The 12,133-nt window shown below is 52.2% G+C and overlaps 1 protein-coding gene across 5 annotated transcripts in view; it reads left to right on the top strand.

The window, feature by feature from the left end:
* Positions 1–10,326, top strand: part of ZBTB40 (zinc finger and BTB domain containing 40) — a 65,868-nt gene extending 55,542 nt beyond the window's left edge. For all 5 annotated transcript variants that reach the window (XM_066270157.1, XM_066270158.1, XM_066270154.1 and 2 more), the window contains 5 exons: positions 1,264–1,478; positions 2,548–2,710; positions 3,413–3,499; positions 4,942–5,168; positions 6,867–10,326. In XM_066270157.1, coding sequence (XP_066126254.1) covers positions 1,264–1,478; positions 2,548–2,710; positions 3,413–3,499; positions 4,942–5,168; positions 6,867–7,061 — 887 coding nt within the window. In that variant the 3' untranslated portion in view covers positions 7,062–10,326. The remainder of the gene's footprint in view (positions 1–1,263; positions 1,479–2,547; positions 2,711–3,412; positions 3,500–4,941; positions 5,169–6,866) is intronic.
* The last annotated feature ends 1,807 nt before the right edge of the window (positions 10,327–12,133 follow it).

Below are 12,133 nucleotides of genomic sequence, written 5' to 3'. Positions count from 1 at the left end.
TTGCAGTGAGCGAGCCTGGCTTGGGTCCAGCGCCACGATTTTGATGTCCTCTCAACATCTTTAAATGATCTTCTGCTTTAGTCTCCTTTCCTGGTAGCATTACATGGGAGTTGGGCGGGGGCAGGCACCCATTTTCACAGTGGAAGTGGAGAGGACCTAAATCTTGAGCCGTGCAGCAGAGGATGTCATTGGCAGCGGGCTCGGCATCCAGGTCCCTCGCTTTGTTCCCTACCTGTTTCATAGGACCACACCATTGCTATGGAGAAGTGCTTCAAAGTGTCTTAAAAGATAATGTAAAACCCGGATTTCGAGAGCTCGTGTCCACAGGGAAACTTGTTAGTGATACCGAGTGCTGCTATGTGTCAGAATTCATGAATTAATCTGGATCAGTGCACACAGATGTGCTGGGGGCTACACCTTTCTTGTGGACAAAGGATTTTATTATTAAAACATTTTGCTTTCTGTTGTTTTCAGAAAAAGACTGACGTTTCTGCCATAGGGGTGGCAGGTGCATTCTTCACCCGCTAGTTCTGACTGCCAAGCTCCCGCGGCAGCGCTGGCATGCCAATTAAGCGTGTAGCTCAGAGCATGGCCTTGGGAACGCAAGCTGGGATTGTCACCTACTTCAGCCATTTCCTGCTTGTGCCACTGGGCACTCTCGAAGCCTTGACTTTCCTCATCTATAAAATAGGATTGATAAGAGGAGCTCCTCGCAGGGTTATTGGAAGGGTTAGTGTGAAAGGCACTGAGAACATGCCTGATGCCACGTGGCACCCGTTAAACATTACCTATGAAAGTGTTTTTATCATTGAGTCTCAAGTGAGGAGCAAGGCAGTATTCCCCCCGTCGTTCATATGACTGACAGCCGAGGAAATGGCAAAGCTCTGGGAGGGTGTGGGACTCTGTAGAGAATTAGAAAACAGGAATGCCCACCGCAAGCAGGGGAAGAGCAAGAACCTCACACCCTGGACAGCAGGAAAATGGAATTTAATAAGAAGAAAACTGAGAAATTGAGGTGAACTGCTCAATGCTGCAGACAGAGGTGGTTAATCCACGAGCCTCAGAGGAATCCATCTCCCAGGGGAAGTAGGGGATAGTCAGGTGGTTGCTATACTGACTTCTGGTCCTTGCACTCTGTGACCTTGCATGACCTCTAGAAACAGCCCTGTGTCTGGAGCTGTGTATAACCGCCCACACCTCACTGCTGCCTGTGGTGTTTTTTTCTCTGCGCCTTCCTCTCGTGGCTGTCCCTCATGGAACCAGACATAGAAGACCCCTATGACTGCAAGAAATGCAGGATGAGCTTCCCCACTCTGCAGGATCACCGCAAGCACATCCACGAGGTGCACTCCAAGGAGTACCACCCGTGCCCCACGTGTGGGAAGATCTTCAGCGCCCCTTCCATGCTGGAGCGGCACATGGTGACCCACGTGGGAGGGAAGCCCTTCAGCTGCGGGATCTGCAACAAGGCTTACCAGGTGACCTCAGCTTCCCCCGGGAGCTCTTCCCGTCCCTGAACTACTCTCCCTTTGGTCTCCTTGATTCCTATTTTGGCTTATGGGGCATATCTTGTCTCCAGATATGATGATTCGGCTGGTTTTCATAAAGACGCAGCTTGTAATAATTCTCTCAGGTGTCTGGTCAGAGCAACGCCCTGGGGAGCTCTAATTGGAGCGAGGTTCTCGCCCTTCTGAACTGAATGCTGCTTCCCCTGGGTGCTCACATTCTTTAGAACCTATTGCCCCATGTGTCAAGGGACATGAGAGTGGCAGTAGGGTGTGTAACACTGCCTAGAATGATCTTGTTTAGCACAATTATTTTTTTTTTAACTCCCAGGGAAGGGCTCTGCTTTTTTACTTTACAATTTGGTATGTAATTAAAGCGAAACCCCACATAGAACTAAAAGAACTCACATCTGCGAGATACTCAAAGACCACAGAGAAGAAGCGTCCTTGCTGGCATCCGTAAGATCTGGGTTACGGAGAGAAGCACGGCAGCTGATTTCAACCAAAACAGAGTTTGCTTTGCATCCAGCCATGTGCTGTGACCTTAGAGTTACAGAGCTGAGTGAGGCCTGGGCTTGGGCTCTAGGAAGCCATGGGATGGTAGGGAGAGTGTCCAGTGCTGCCCTGAGCCCGGGGAAGGACTGTCGGGCAGCTGTGAGATGCAGTTTGGTGGTGAAGAACAGGTGCCAGGGTTTGGATCCCGCTCCTGCTATTTACTAACCTGTGGCCCAAGGTAAGTCCTTAACCCGCTGTGCCTCAGCCTCGCCTCACGGGAAGAGTCCAGCCCCTCCCTCACAGGCTGTGGTGGGGAGTGAGTTTCTCAGCTGAGCCCTGTCCCGTAGTGGCCTCTCAGGAAATACCCCGTGCCTTGTTCCCACAAACACTAGCCTCTGCCATGTCAGCACTCGATGTGATAGGTAAGAGTGTGACTCTAGATCCATGCGCTTACCTGAGAACGTTTTTCTCTCTCACTTGAGGGCTTTATGAGCTCTCCAGCTTGCTAGGACATTCTAACACCTAACACTTGCCAAATTCCTTACAGCAATTATCTGGTTTGTGGTACCACAATCGGACCCACCACCCTGATGTGTTTGCTGCTCAGAACCATCGATCTTCTAAGTTCTCGTCACTCCAGTGCAGCTCGTGTGACAAAACCTTTCCCAACACCATTGAACACAAGAAGCACATCAAAACAGAGCATGCAGGTGAGCTGGTGCCAGAGACGGAGTGTGAGCTGGTGAGCGGGAACACGGCGTCCTGGTTCTGCCCCAGGTCCTGTGCTGGAGTGTGGTGTTCTGTGGCAGTCATCTTCGTTCTGCCCCAGTATGCCCGGAGGGTGTTCTCTGGTACCCCAGTAACAGTAGCTTGAGGGGCAGTGGTTCTCAAACCCAGAGCCCCAGGGCAGTGTAAGCTCCTACCAGTCCCTGAGTGACAGTCACAGCACATTGCAAGGGATCAGCTTTGGTGGCAGACAGGCCTGGGTGCAAATCCTGACTGTAGCACTGATCAGCTGCATGACCTTGGCAAGTGACTTCTCTTTTCTGAGCCTGTTTCCTTCTCTTCAGGATGGCTATTAGTAATACCTACCTTGCAGGTGAATTTGGGGATAATCACAACAACCAGCAGTTATGAAGCATTTCCTATGTGCAAGGCTCTATGCTGGGCACTGCACGTGTGTTTTGTCATTTAACCCTCACAACACCCCTGTTCATCCAGGCATCGAGATCCAGACCCCGAGTCTTTACCACTGGAGTGAGTGCACCCATACATCGTAGGGGTCAGGTTCCTGGCACTCGGTAGCTGCTTGCTAGGTGTTACTGGCACCCCGCCCCCAGCCCTGTGCTGTCCAGCCTGAGAGAGCCATCCTTTGGTTCTTCCCTGCCACTTCTTCCCTCGTGTGTTCACAGATATGAAGTTCCATGAGTGTGACCAGTGTAAGGAGCTCTTCCCCACACCAGCTTTGCTGCAGGTTCACGTCAAGTGCCAGCACTCAGGTGAGTGCCCTGGGGGTGGTGCTGAGCTGCACAGCCCAGCGGTGAGCCTCCTTTCCACTGTCCACGGCCGTGCAACCCAGGCCGAGTCGCTTCCCTGACTGTGCCTCACTCCTCATCTGTAAAACAAGACAGCGGCAGACCTGTCTCATCAGGTGACTAAGAATTGAGCATGTTATAGACAGAAAACACACGGGGCCTGGCACCAGTGAGCATTTCCTGTGATTATCATTGTTAATGCTATAGCTCATCAAATCCAAAATGCCAGTTATAAAATGTACCTTTTTTTTGTGAAAGAGACAGAGAGAGAGGCAGATAGGGACAGACGGGAAGGAAGATGAGAAGTATTAATTTCTTTGTTGCAGCACCTTAGTTCATTGATCTCTTTCTCATATGTGCCTTGACCAGGGGGTAAGGGGGTAGGGGCTTCAGCAGACTGAGTGATCCCTTGCTCAAGCCAGTGACCTTGGGCTCAAGCTGGTGAGCTTTTGCTCAAGCCAGGTGTGCCCGCACTCAAGCTGGCAACCTCGGGGTCTTGAACCTGGGTCCTCTGCGTCCCAGTCCAACGCTCTATCCACTGCGCCACCACCTGATCAGGCAAGATGCAACCTTTTTAAAGAACCATTAAGAAAGAAAGACAGCTGCCAATTAAACTATGTTTCCTGTCATTTAGAATTCATAGGTTATTCTATGTGCTGTTTTGGACTTAATCGACATAGATTTTTATGCACTCTTGTGTGCATACATAAAAAGGAAGACAGGAGAAATAAGGTGAGAATCCAGGTTCTCAGAGTAGCTTTCAGCTCAGATTGTCGACGAGCCTGTCACTCCACGCAGTGGAAACGCTGCCATTGAGAGCACTGGGAGAGCACGTAGTGAGCCAGGCTCGGTCTGTTCAGCACCAGGTGAAACTGGTGTACTTCTGATCCTGCTTTGGGGATGTCCAGGTATTCATCTCATCTCCTGAACCTTTGGGTCCCTTTCAGTTAAAGGCGTGTACCACTCCTGTCTTAGGGATTTTCTGCCAAGCACTGACACACACTCTGCAGGTCTTGATGCCGCTGGACTTTGGACTTCGTCAGGTTCGGTGTTCTGCAAGCAGGGCGATGACAGGTCCAACTGCCACCAGCCCATAGCAGTTCTAAGATGCCATTGAATCCATTTCAGAGGTGTGGAATGTGCTTTCTAGAATTGATGAAGTATAGTGTCATCGGCATCATTATCTGCAGCTGAGTGAATAACGGGCGTCAGCAGAGGTGGATTGAGCTATGGCGTCAGAAGTTTCAGGACCCACAGAACGTGGATCTGCCTTGGAGCCGTGTTCCTCGTTGTTCCTTCCTCTCCCCTCTCCCCTCTCCCCTCTCCCCACTCCCCACTCCCCACTCCCTGGTCTTGTTTCCCTTAGCTTTTCACCCCCAGCTCATCCCTCTGTCTCCCTGCTCCAGGGTCCCAGCCGTTCAGGTGCTTGTACTGTGCGGCCACCTTCCGCTTCCCGGGGGCCCTGCAGCACCACGTCACCACGGAGCACTTCAAGCAGTCGGAGAGCACCTTCCCCTGTGAGCTCTGTGGGGAGCTCTTCACCTCCCAGACCCAACTGGAGGGTCACCTGGAATCCGATCACCCAAAGGTGGCGGGCAGTGAAACCCAAGTGGCAGCCTCGCAGATGGTGCAGGTGACTGGGGCCGTCAGAGGGTGCTCACGTGGGGTTCCCGAGGCTTCTCTGGAGGGGTCTCTCTCAACACCCAGCCTTTCTCACGGGGCTCCCAGAGGGTTCTGTAAGCAGTACAGTCATCACCAAGAGGACCTGTAAGAGGCTCGCTGGGCCTCTTAGCAAACAGGACAGAAAACCCTAGTGTTCTGGTGGCCACATGTGAGGTGGCCCCTAAGTAGTGGGAACGCAGAGCAAGAATTTCCAGAAGCGGAACTGCCTTGGCTTCTCTCCCTGTTCACACACACGCCCGCCTCCTGTGAAGCACTGGGCTGTGCTGAGGGTTGCGGGAAACCTCGGCGAAGGGCGGGTGGGCTCTCTGTTGGGAACACCTTCAGCTGAAACACTCTGCTAGCTCCGGGCAGGCGCAGCTAACGTGCGGACATGTTGGGCCTCTGGCCTTTACCGAGGTAGAAAGCCGCTTATCCTAGTGCATCAGGGCTAAGCTTGCTCCAGCCCCTCTCTGTGTCCCTGGTCTTTATTGTTCTTCCCGTTGCCCCAGAGAAGGCGGGCAGAAAGGGAGAGCAGCCCCGTGTATGTACGGGCAGTAGTAGGTGGGTAGGCTGGAGGGAAATGCAGGCACGTCCCCGCCAGCCTCCTGGAACAGTCATTTATAAACCGTGCTCCATGGCCTCCGGCACACTCTCTGCCATGTCAGCCAGAGCAGTCTCAGCGATTAGGATTCTTGGTAGGCTGTCCTTAGGGGAAAGAAAGATTCCATTGCTAAAAGAAAAAGAAAGAAAACACAGTTTGAAAACTACTCTCCTAGATGATTTCTGATTGAACATCACAGTTGGTCTCTTCGCTCCCAATAGCACAGAGACGTGGCTGAACGTGGCTTCCCCTCTTCTGCCAACTCATGTTTAGTGCCCTGATCCCCACTCCTGGCTAGTTCTCAAGAGCCAGGGTACCTGTTTGAACATATCAGGGGGCATCAAGCTGTCCTAGGCTCCACTGTTCCAACTTGAGGTTACGGCAGGAACTGTACTTAGGCACAGAATGGCGCTCCTGAGATGGGAGGGTCCTCTTCAACAGCTGCAGGTCTGCAAGGGGTATGTGTAGCTCGCTGTGGGCACTGCCCAGAGCTGCCGGCCTTGCTAGCTGGGGGAGCCACAGGGGTGAGTTGACAGAAGTCACATTTCGTCCACCTGCTCTTCCTCCTGTAGCTATTAGCTCTGTAGCCATGTAGCCACTGAGGAAGCCTCTTAGCCTGGTCAAGGGCCCAGGATACCACTTGTGGCAACTCAAGGCTTCTGGTAATACATTCCAGTTTTCATGGTTCTAGCATGAAACTAAGCACCTTCAGTAGCATTCCTTTTACACAGCACTTACCTCTGCAGCGTAATCCTCGAGATGGGAAAACCCAGTGTGAGAAACAGAACCTGCGTTCACTGGTGTGTAATCACAGAGCCCGGGTGCCCTGAGATGGCATACTGAGCTAAATTATAGCAATTTAGCTCACAGAGTTATTTAAATTGTTTGCCTGCCTCCTCTTTTGCATCGCTGGTGTGTTGGATTTGCCTCTTCCCATTAGGCACATATAATTGCTCTCCTCAGGTGAAAACATAAATATCATCATTACAGCATGAGACAAAAACCATGTAAATTCTGGGAGCTCGCTGTGGGCACTGCCCAGAGCGGCCTCTGGTCTTTCCCTTTCAGGTGATCCAGACCCCCGAGCCGGCGGCCTCAGCAGAGCAGGTGATCACTTTGGAGGAGACTCAGCTTGCTGGCTCACAGGTGTTTGTGACGCTGCCAGATTCGCAGACATCTCAGACCAGTTCTGAGCTTGTGGCGGTGACTGTGGAGGATCTGCTGGATGGTACTGTGACCCTGATCTGTGGTGAGGCCAAGTGAGTGGCTGCTTTTCCAGTAAAGGAGTCTTGCATTTGCAGTGGAGAGCAAGCCCCACGGCTTGCCCTTTGCCCTCTGTCCCTGGCTGTCCTAAGTGATGAGCGTTTTAGCCTAGCACCGACCAAAATGGTCTCACTCGGAAAACAGACGGAAGAAATGTCATTGTTCTCCTAGAACCAAGAGTGTCTGCGTCATCAACACTGACACACCTGTCCTCAGTAGCAGCAGGGCCACTTCCGCACAGGCCTGCCGTGGCCTCCGCAACACTGTCCATCCCTAAGTGGATATAGCTTCTGAAATAGAGTCTGAAAGAGCCGTGGGGTAGGAGCAGGTAATCAGCCCACACAGTGGGCTACAGACGCTGTCCGTGCCTTCTGGTTGTTTAAAAATGAGAGAAGCACTCACAGACCAGACCAGACCCCCAGCCTTGAGCACACATGGCCCCTTCCTCGCTTCTCATCCTTCCAGCTTCTTGGGTCACCCAGAAGACCCCGTGGTGGTCATAGGACAGGTAGCAGCATGTTAACACAGGAAGGCCTCGTTTACATGTGCAGTTCCATAGCGTCAGGACAGTCAGCCCTTCCCAAAACGAAGACTTTGGAGTGTTTCTGCTGGACACGTTCGGTATGAGGCCATCCGGCTGCACAGACACTCTCCAGGGTTTTTCATGGTGTTCTGTACCTGACGCTGGTCCCTGCAGCCTTTCCACATCACCCTCATCCCCTTCCCTAATCAACAACTGCATCTTCTGCCCGACCTGGGGGCCTAGCCCTCCCTCCAGAACATGTAGGGCAGCTGAGGGCCCAGCGCCAGGTGGAGGAGCCCCGTGACCGCCCAGCTGGGCCCCCTGCCCTGCCCGCCTGGCCCCGCCCCGGCCCTGTCCACCTCCCTGCTGTTGGAGCTCTTCCAGGCTGTCACTGCTACTGCCGGTCAGTGATCCTTTGGGGTCTGAATCTCACAAAGCTTTTTTATCTTCAGTTTCTAACATATAATCTGATAATGAATGGTTTGGGGAACCCATTACGAAGTGCAATTAGATGGATGTAAGTGCCCGCCGTTCGCATGGAGTGACTAGCATTTGTCTTCCTTCCTTTCCTCAGCCAGAGGGTGAGGTCTGCTGGGGCAGTGTTTACACATAGGTGGGCTCCCTGCCTCGGCGCAGGGCCTGGCCCTGCAGGGGGTAGTGCCCAGTTTGCTCACTCGGTGGCCCTCAGACTGCAGGCTGGCAGGAGACACCCCTTCTTTCCAAGCACAGTTCCCATCCCCGGGCACTCAGGTAAAAAGGGTCGACCTTGGTCGTGGCAGGGACTTTCACTGCCACCACGAGCTGCTGCAAAGGCAGGGGTGGAGGCTCACTGCGCGTGTCCTCGTCTTGATATGCAAATCACTTGAGCGTGTCAGCTCAGGGGTCTTCATTCTGAAGTAAATGAAGTTTTCAAAGACAAGTTGGCCTCAAAAGCCAAAAACCAACCAGAAGATGGTGCTCAAACCCTTAAGACTTGGACCCCACGTGAAGCCCTCACTGCTTGTGCCAGCGCAGTCCCTGTCTCCTTCAGGATTTCAGTCCTGTGAGCTGCAGACCAGGAGAGCTCTTGATCTGCAGGTGGCGAGATGGCCCACTCTTCCCTTGACAGCAGATGAAACCCGCTGACAGAGTGGAGTGACCTGTGCTCACAGGGCCTTGCGGACAAGCCCGGCAATGGACATGCAGCTCCTGGCGGGCCGCAGGCGCTAGCTGGGAACTGCAGTGTCACCAAAACGTCTTCCAGCCCAGTCACAAATAATTTACTATGGGCCTGAAGGGGAAAGTGATTTTTCTTTTTGCAAAGTCTTCTGAATAGAGAAAACTGTATGTTTTAAATGCAAGTTTCAGATCCTTCTAAGTTCCGAGAAACCCTTTCTGACGGCCAGATTGTGGCAGGACACGTGCTTTCTTCAGAATCACCAGACCAGCAAGCAAGTCACCGTGCTGGAGCAAACAGAGAAGTTGGACTCCTGCCGTGGCACACTGGCCAGGAGGCACGAACCCTGTGCTCGTTGTGTTCAGGACAGAGGAGAGGTCTGTCCTGAATTTAACCTTTGCTCTAGGTAGACCTTTGTAAGAGACTGCATTGGCGGTGATTGCACAGTTACTCCCTAGAGACAGCCAAGTGTGAACTTTATGACAGATCTTTTCTAGCACTACTTGGCCATTTTATTCTTTTTTCCCCACTTCTGCCCAAGAGACCTACTGACTTGCTGCCACGAAGACATGGTTATCGTGGTCTCGGTCCACATCACCTGCTTCTTTCATGGGCGCTGCCCTGTGGGCTCTGGGCTGACCCGGGGAATTTGAGGTGTTATGAAGGAGTCTGTGGGCTCCCAGAGCTCATGAAACAGCTGGTGAGGAGGGAAAGGCAGGCAGATTCCAAGCTGGAGCCTAAGTCAGTGGGAATGCTGGGAGTCACTTATGGAACAGGGCTTACTCAGCTCAGGTAAGTGAGATAGCACATAGGTGATTGAAGAGCAAAGATTGCCATAGGAAGGTGTTTATGTACATGAGCAGAACCTGGGACAAAGGGGCAGAGACAAAGGTGTTTACTCATTTATTTTATAAAGCCCACCTTTTCTGTCTCAGAAGCTTTGTATTTGGAAAATGGTGAGGCCAGGACTGCCACTGTCCACAGTGCGAATCCTCCATGATTCCAGGCCTCTGAGGAAGCATTCTGACTCTCCCCTCCTACTGACCATGGGACACACATCAGCCTCGGCCCTCAGGGAAGAGCTCTGATAGCGGCTGATGTCAAGTCTGACGGGGTGAATGGGGTGGCAAGGTCCCTGTTCTCTGCACCTGCTCTAAGCAGGAACACTCCCAGAATTGAGATGAGGTGGGGCCTAAGAGTTTCTCTCTCACCCAGGTAATGTCATCACAGGCTGATGACGTGTTAATGAGCTGGGAGGGATGTGCCTTTAAATCTCATGTGCCTGACATCAGTGAATTGACTAAGGGATGAAAGTAACTGCTCATCTTACATTGAATGGTTCTTACAAGCAATACTTCTATTAAAGTGGGGCTAGGAAGTTGGACAGCGATGGGAAAAGCTGGTGGGTTTTAATCAGTCCTCCCAAAGGAAGAGTTTAGCAGCCCAGTCCTGCCCTGCTGGCCCCATGTGTCCTGGGGACACTGGGAGGTCAGGAGAACAGGAGTGAAAGAAAGACTTGGGGCTGAAGGGAATGTGAAGGCAAGTCAGCCGTTGCCTTGTTGCCGTGGAAAACCTTGGGGCTGCTAGGACTTGGGCCAAAAGCTCAGAAGCACAGTCAAAACTCAGAAACTTGCTACACCTACGACTGCCTGTAACAAAGAGAAGCTGCCAGTGCTTTGGGGTTGCCCTGTTGAGGAGAAAATGTATCCCCTGGGCTATTTTAATTTAGATCACTTCCAAATCCCAGAAATGTTACCGTTTCCCTCACCAGGGCCAGCCCCACCCACTACCACCGTGGGCAGGACAACCAGCACGTGATGCTGTGTAAATTGAATTATGAACCATTATTCGTGCTCACCTTGCACTATTCTATACAAATAAAATATGTGCTTTGGAAAACATGGCACTTTGTGAGTTTCAAATGGACTGTGATATAGATGTTTTCTCTTAGGTCCTGGGCAGCTGTCAAACAGGCTGAATAAGGCCTGGTTTTCTGGGGGCTATTGTGTGCTGTCAGGTCACAGTAGCATGGGGGGTGCTCTTTTGTCCTGGGGAGCCCCATTTCCAAAGCCCTCTTTCCCGTGGGGCAGGCAGTGTTTTGGAGACATTTTGTGTCAGACCTGGGCACATCCCAGCTATGCCATTTCTGACTGTATGGCCTTGGATGGAATACTGACTGACCCTTTCTGAGCTCCCTCCTCCAACTGCCATCTATAAATGAGAGAAATTATCATATTTACCCCCCACAGATTTGTAGTGCAGACGAAAAGCCTGGGCTTAATTAATTTAGTGTTGAAAATTTTAGTAGTTATTAATAAAGCCCTTCACAGACAGATGAGCCGTTCCCTGCGGTTCCTGGACTGGGGAAAATGTTCATCCCCTCATGTTTGCGTGTGTCTTCTTCCAATCTCTGAATCCTTAGGGGTCCTTATAAACTCCCACCACTTCTCGTTCTCTCTCGGATCTCAGCTGCCCCCAAAGCATAAAGTGCAGAGCAGATAACTGTAAAATAAGCAGAAACCTTTTGTGGTGAACAGCTGAAAATGTCACGTTGCTGGCAGCAACAAGGAAACGAGGCAGACGCACAGGCTGTCCATGATTTCTGCAGTGAGAGTCCAGCCTGTGAGGAAGGGAGGGATCATATCCTGCAGCCCTCTAAACTCGGGCAGCGCCGGGGCTGGGGAAGGCAGGGTGGGTGGGGGCTCTGCTAACTTCCTCTGGGACAGTCCTGGAGTCGCCTGCCTGAATAGACTAGTCCAGAGCCCACAGGTCCTTGTGAAGGCATGCCCCTCTGCCTAAGCAGTGTGTTTGGAGAGAGGCTGGCGTTGCCATTTCTCGAGCAGTAATCCTGAGAGTGTCCAGGCAGCTGGGATTGCAGCATGCGCGGGGCTGGCCATGAAGGTGACCATGCACAGGGCTGAGGCGCTGCTGTGGGTCAGGTGTGATGGGGAGGAGGTGGGAAATGGGCCCAGTGACTTCCAGTGATCCAGTTATCTCAGATCTGGACCCGGGGCGTCCCACCCCACCTCCAGCTAGACAATGACCTTGGGCAAGTTGTTCCTAACTGTGATGGTGAGAAAGAAAGTTAACGTTTATCAAATGCCTAGCTGAATATAGATGCTCTGTAAAGATGTCTGTTCGTGTTTCAGATACTTGACGAGAGTCATGAGGAAGAGGCAGAGGAGGACAGGAAAGGAGGAAGCCTCAGGTAGCCTAAGATAGAGGGCCTGGGATGAACTGCAGTGTGCCCAAGACCAAGGCAGGATTTTCTTCTGGGCTGCACGCTAGCCACGCAGAGCCTCTGTTCCAGACCACAGCGAATGGGGATAGGCGGGGCTTGGAGAAGGACCCGGCCCCGTGGCACCATAGCGAAGGGGTCGTGTCTGAGTAAAG

This window comes from Saccopteryx bilineata, chromosome 3 (assembly GCF_036850765.1).
Source record: "Saccopteryx bilineata isolate mSacBil1 chromosome 3, mSacBil1_pri_phased_curated, whole genome shotgun sequence".
NCBI lineage: Eukaryota > Metazoa > Chordata > Mammalia > Chiroptera > Emballonuridae > Saccopteryx > Saccopteryx bilineata.
The sequence above is the reverse complement of the archived record's forward strand: the minus strand, read 5'-3'. Positions and strand labels throughout refer to the sequence as shown.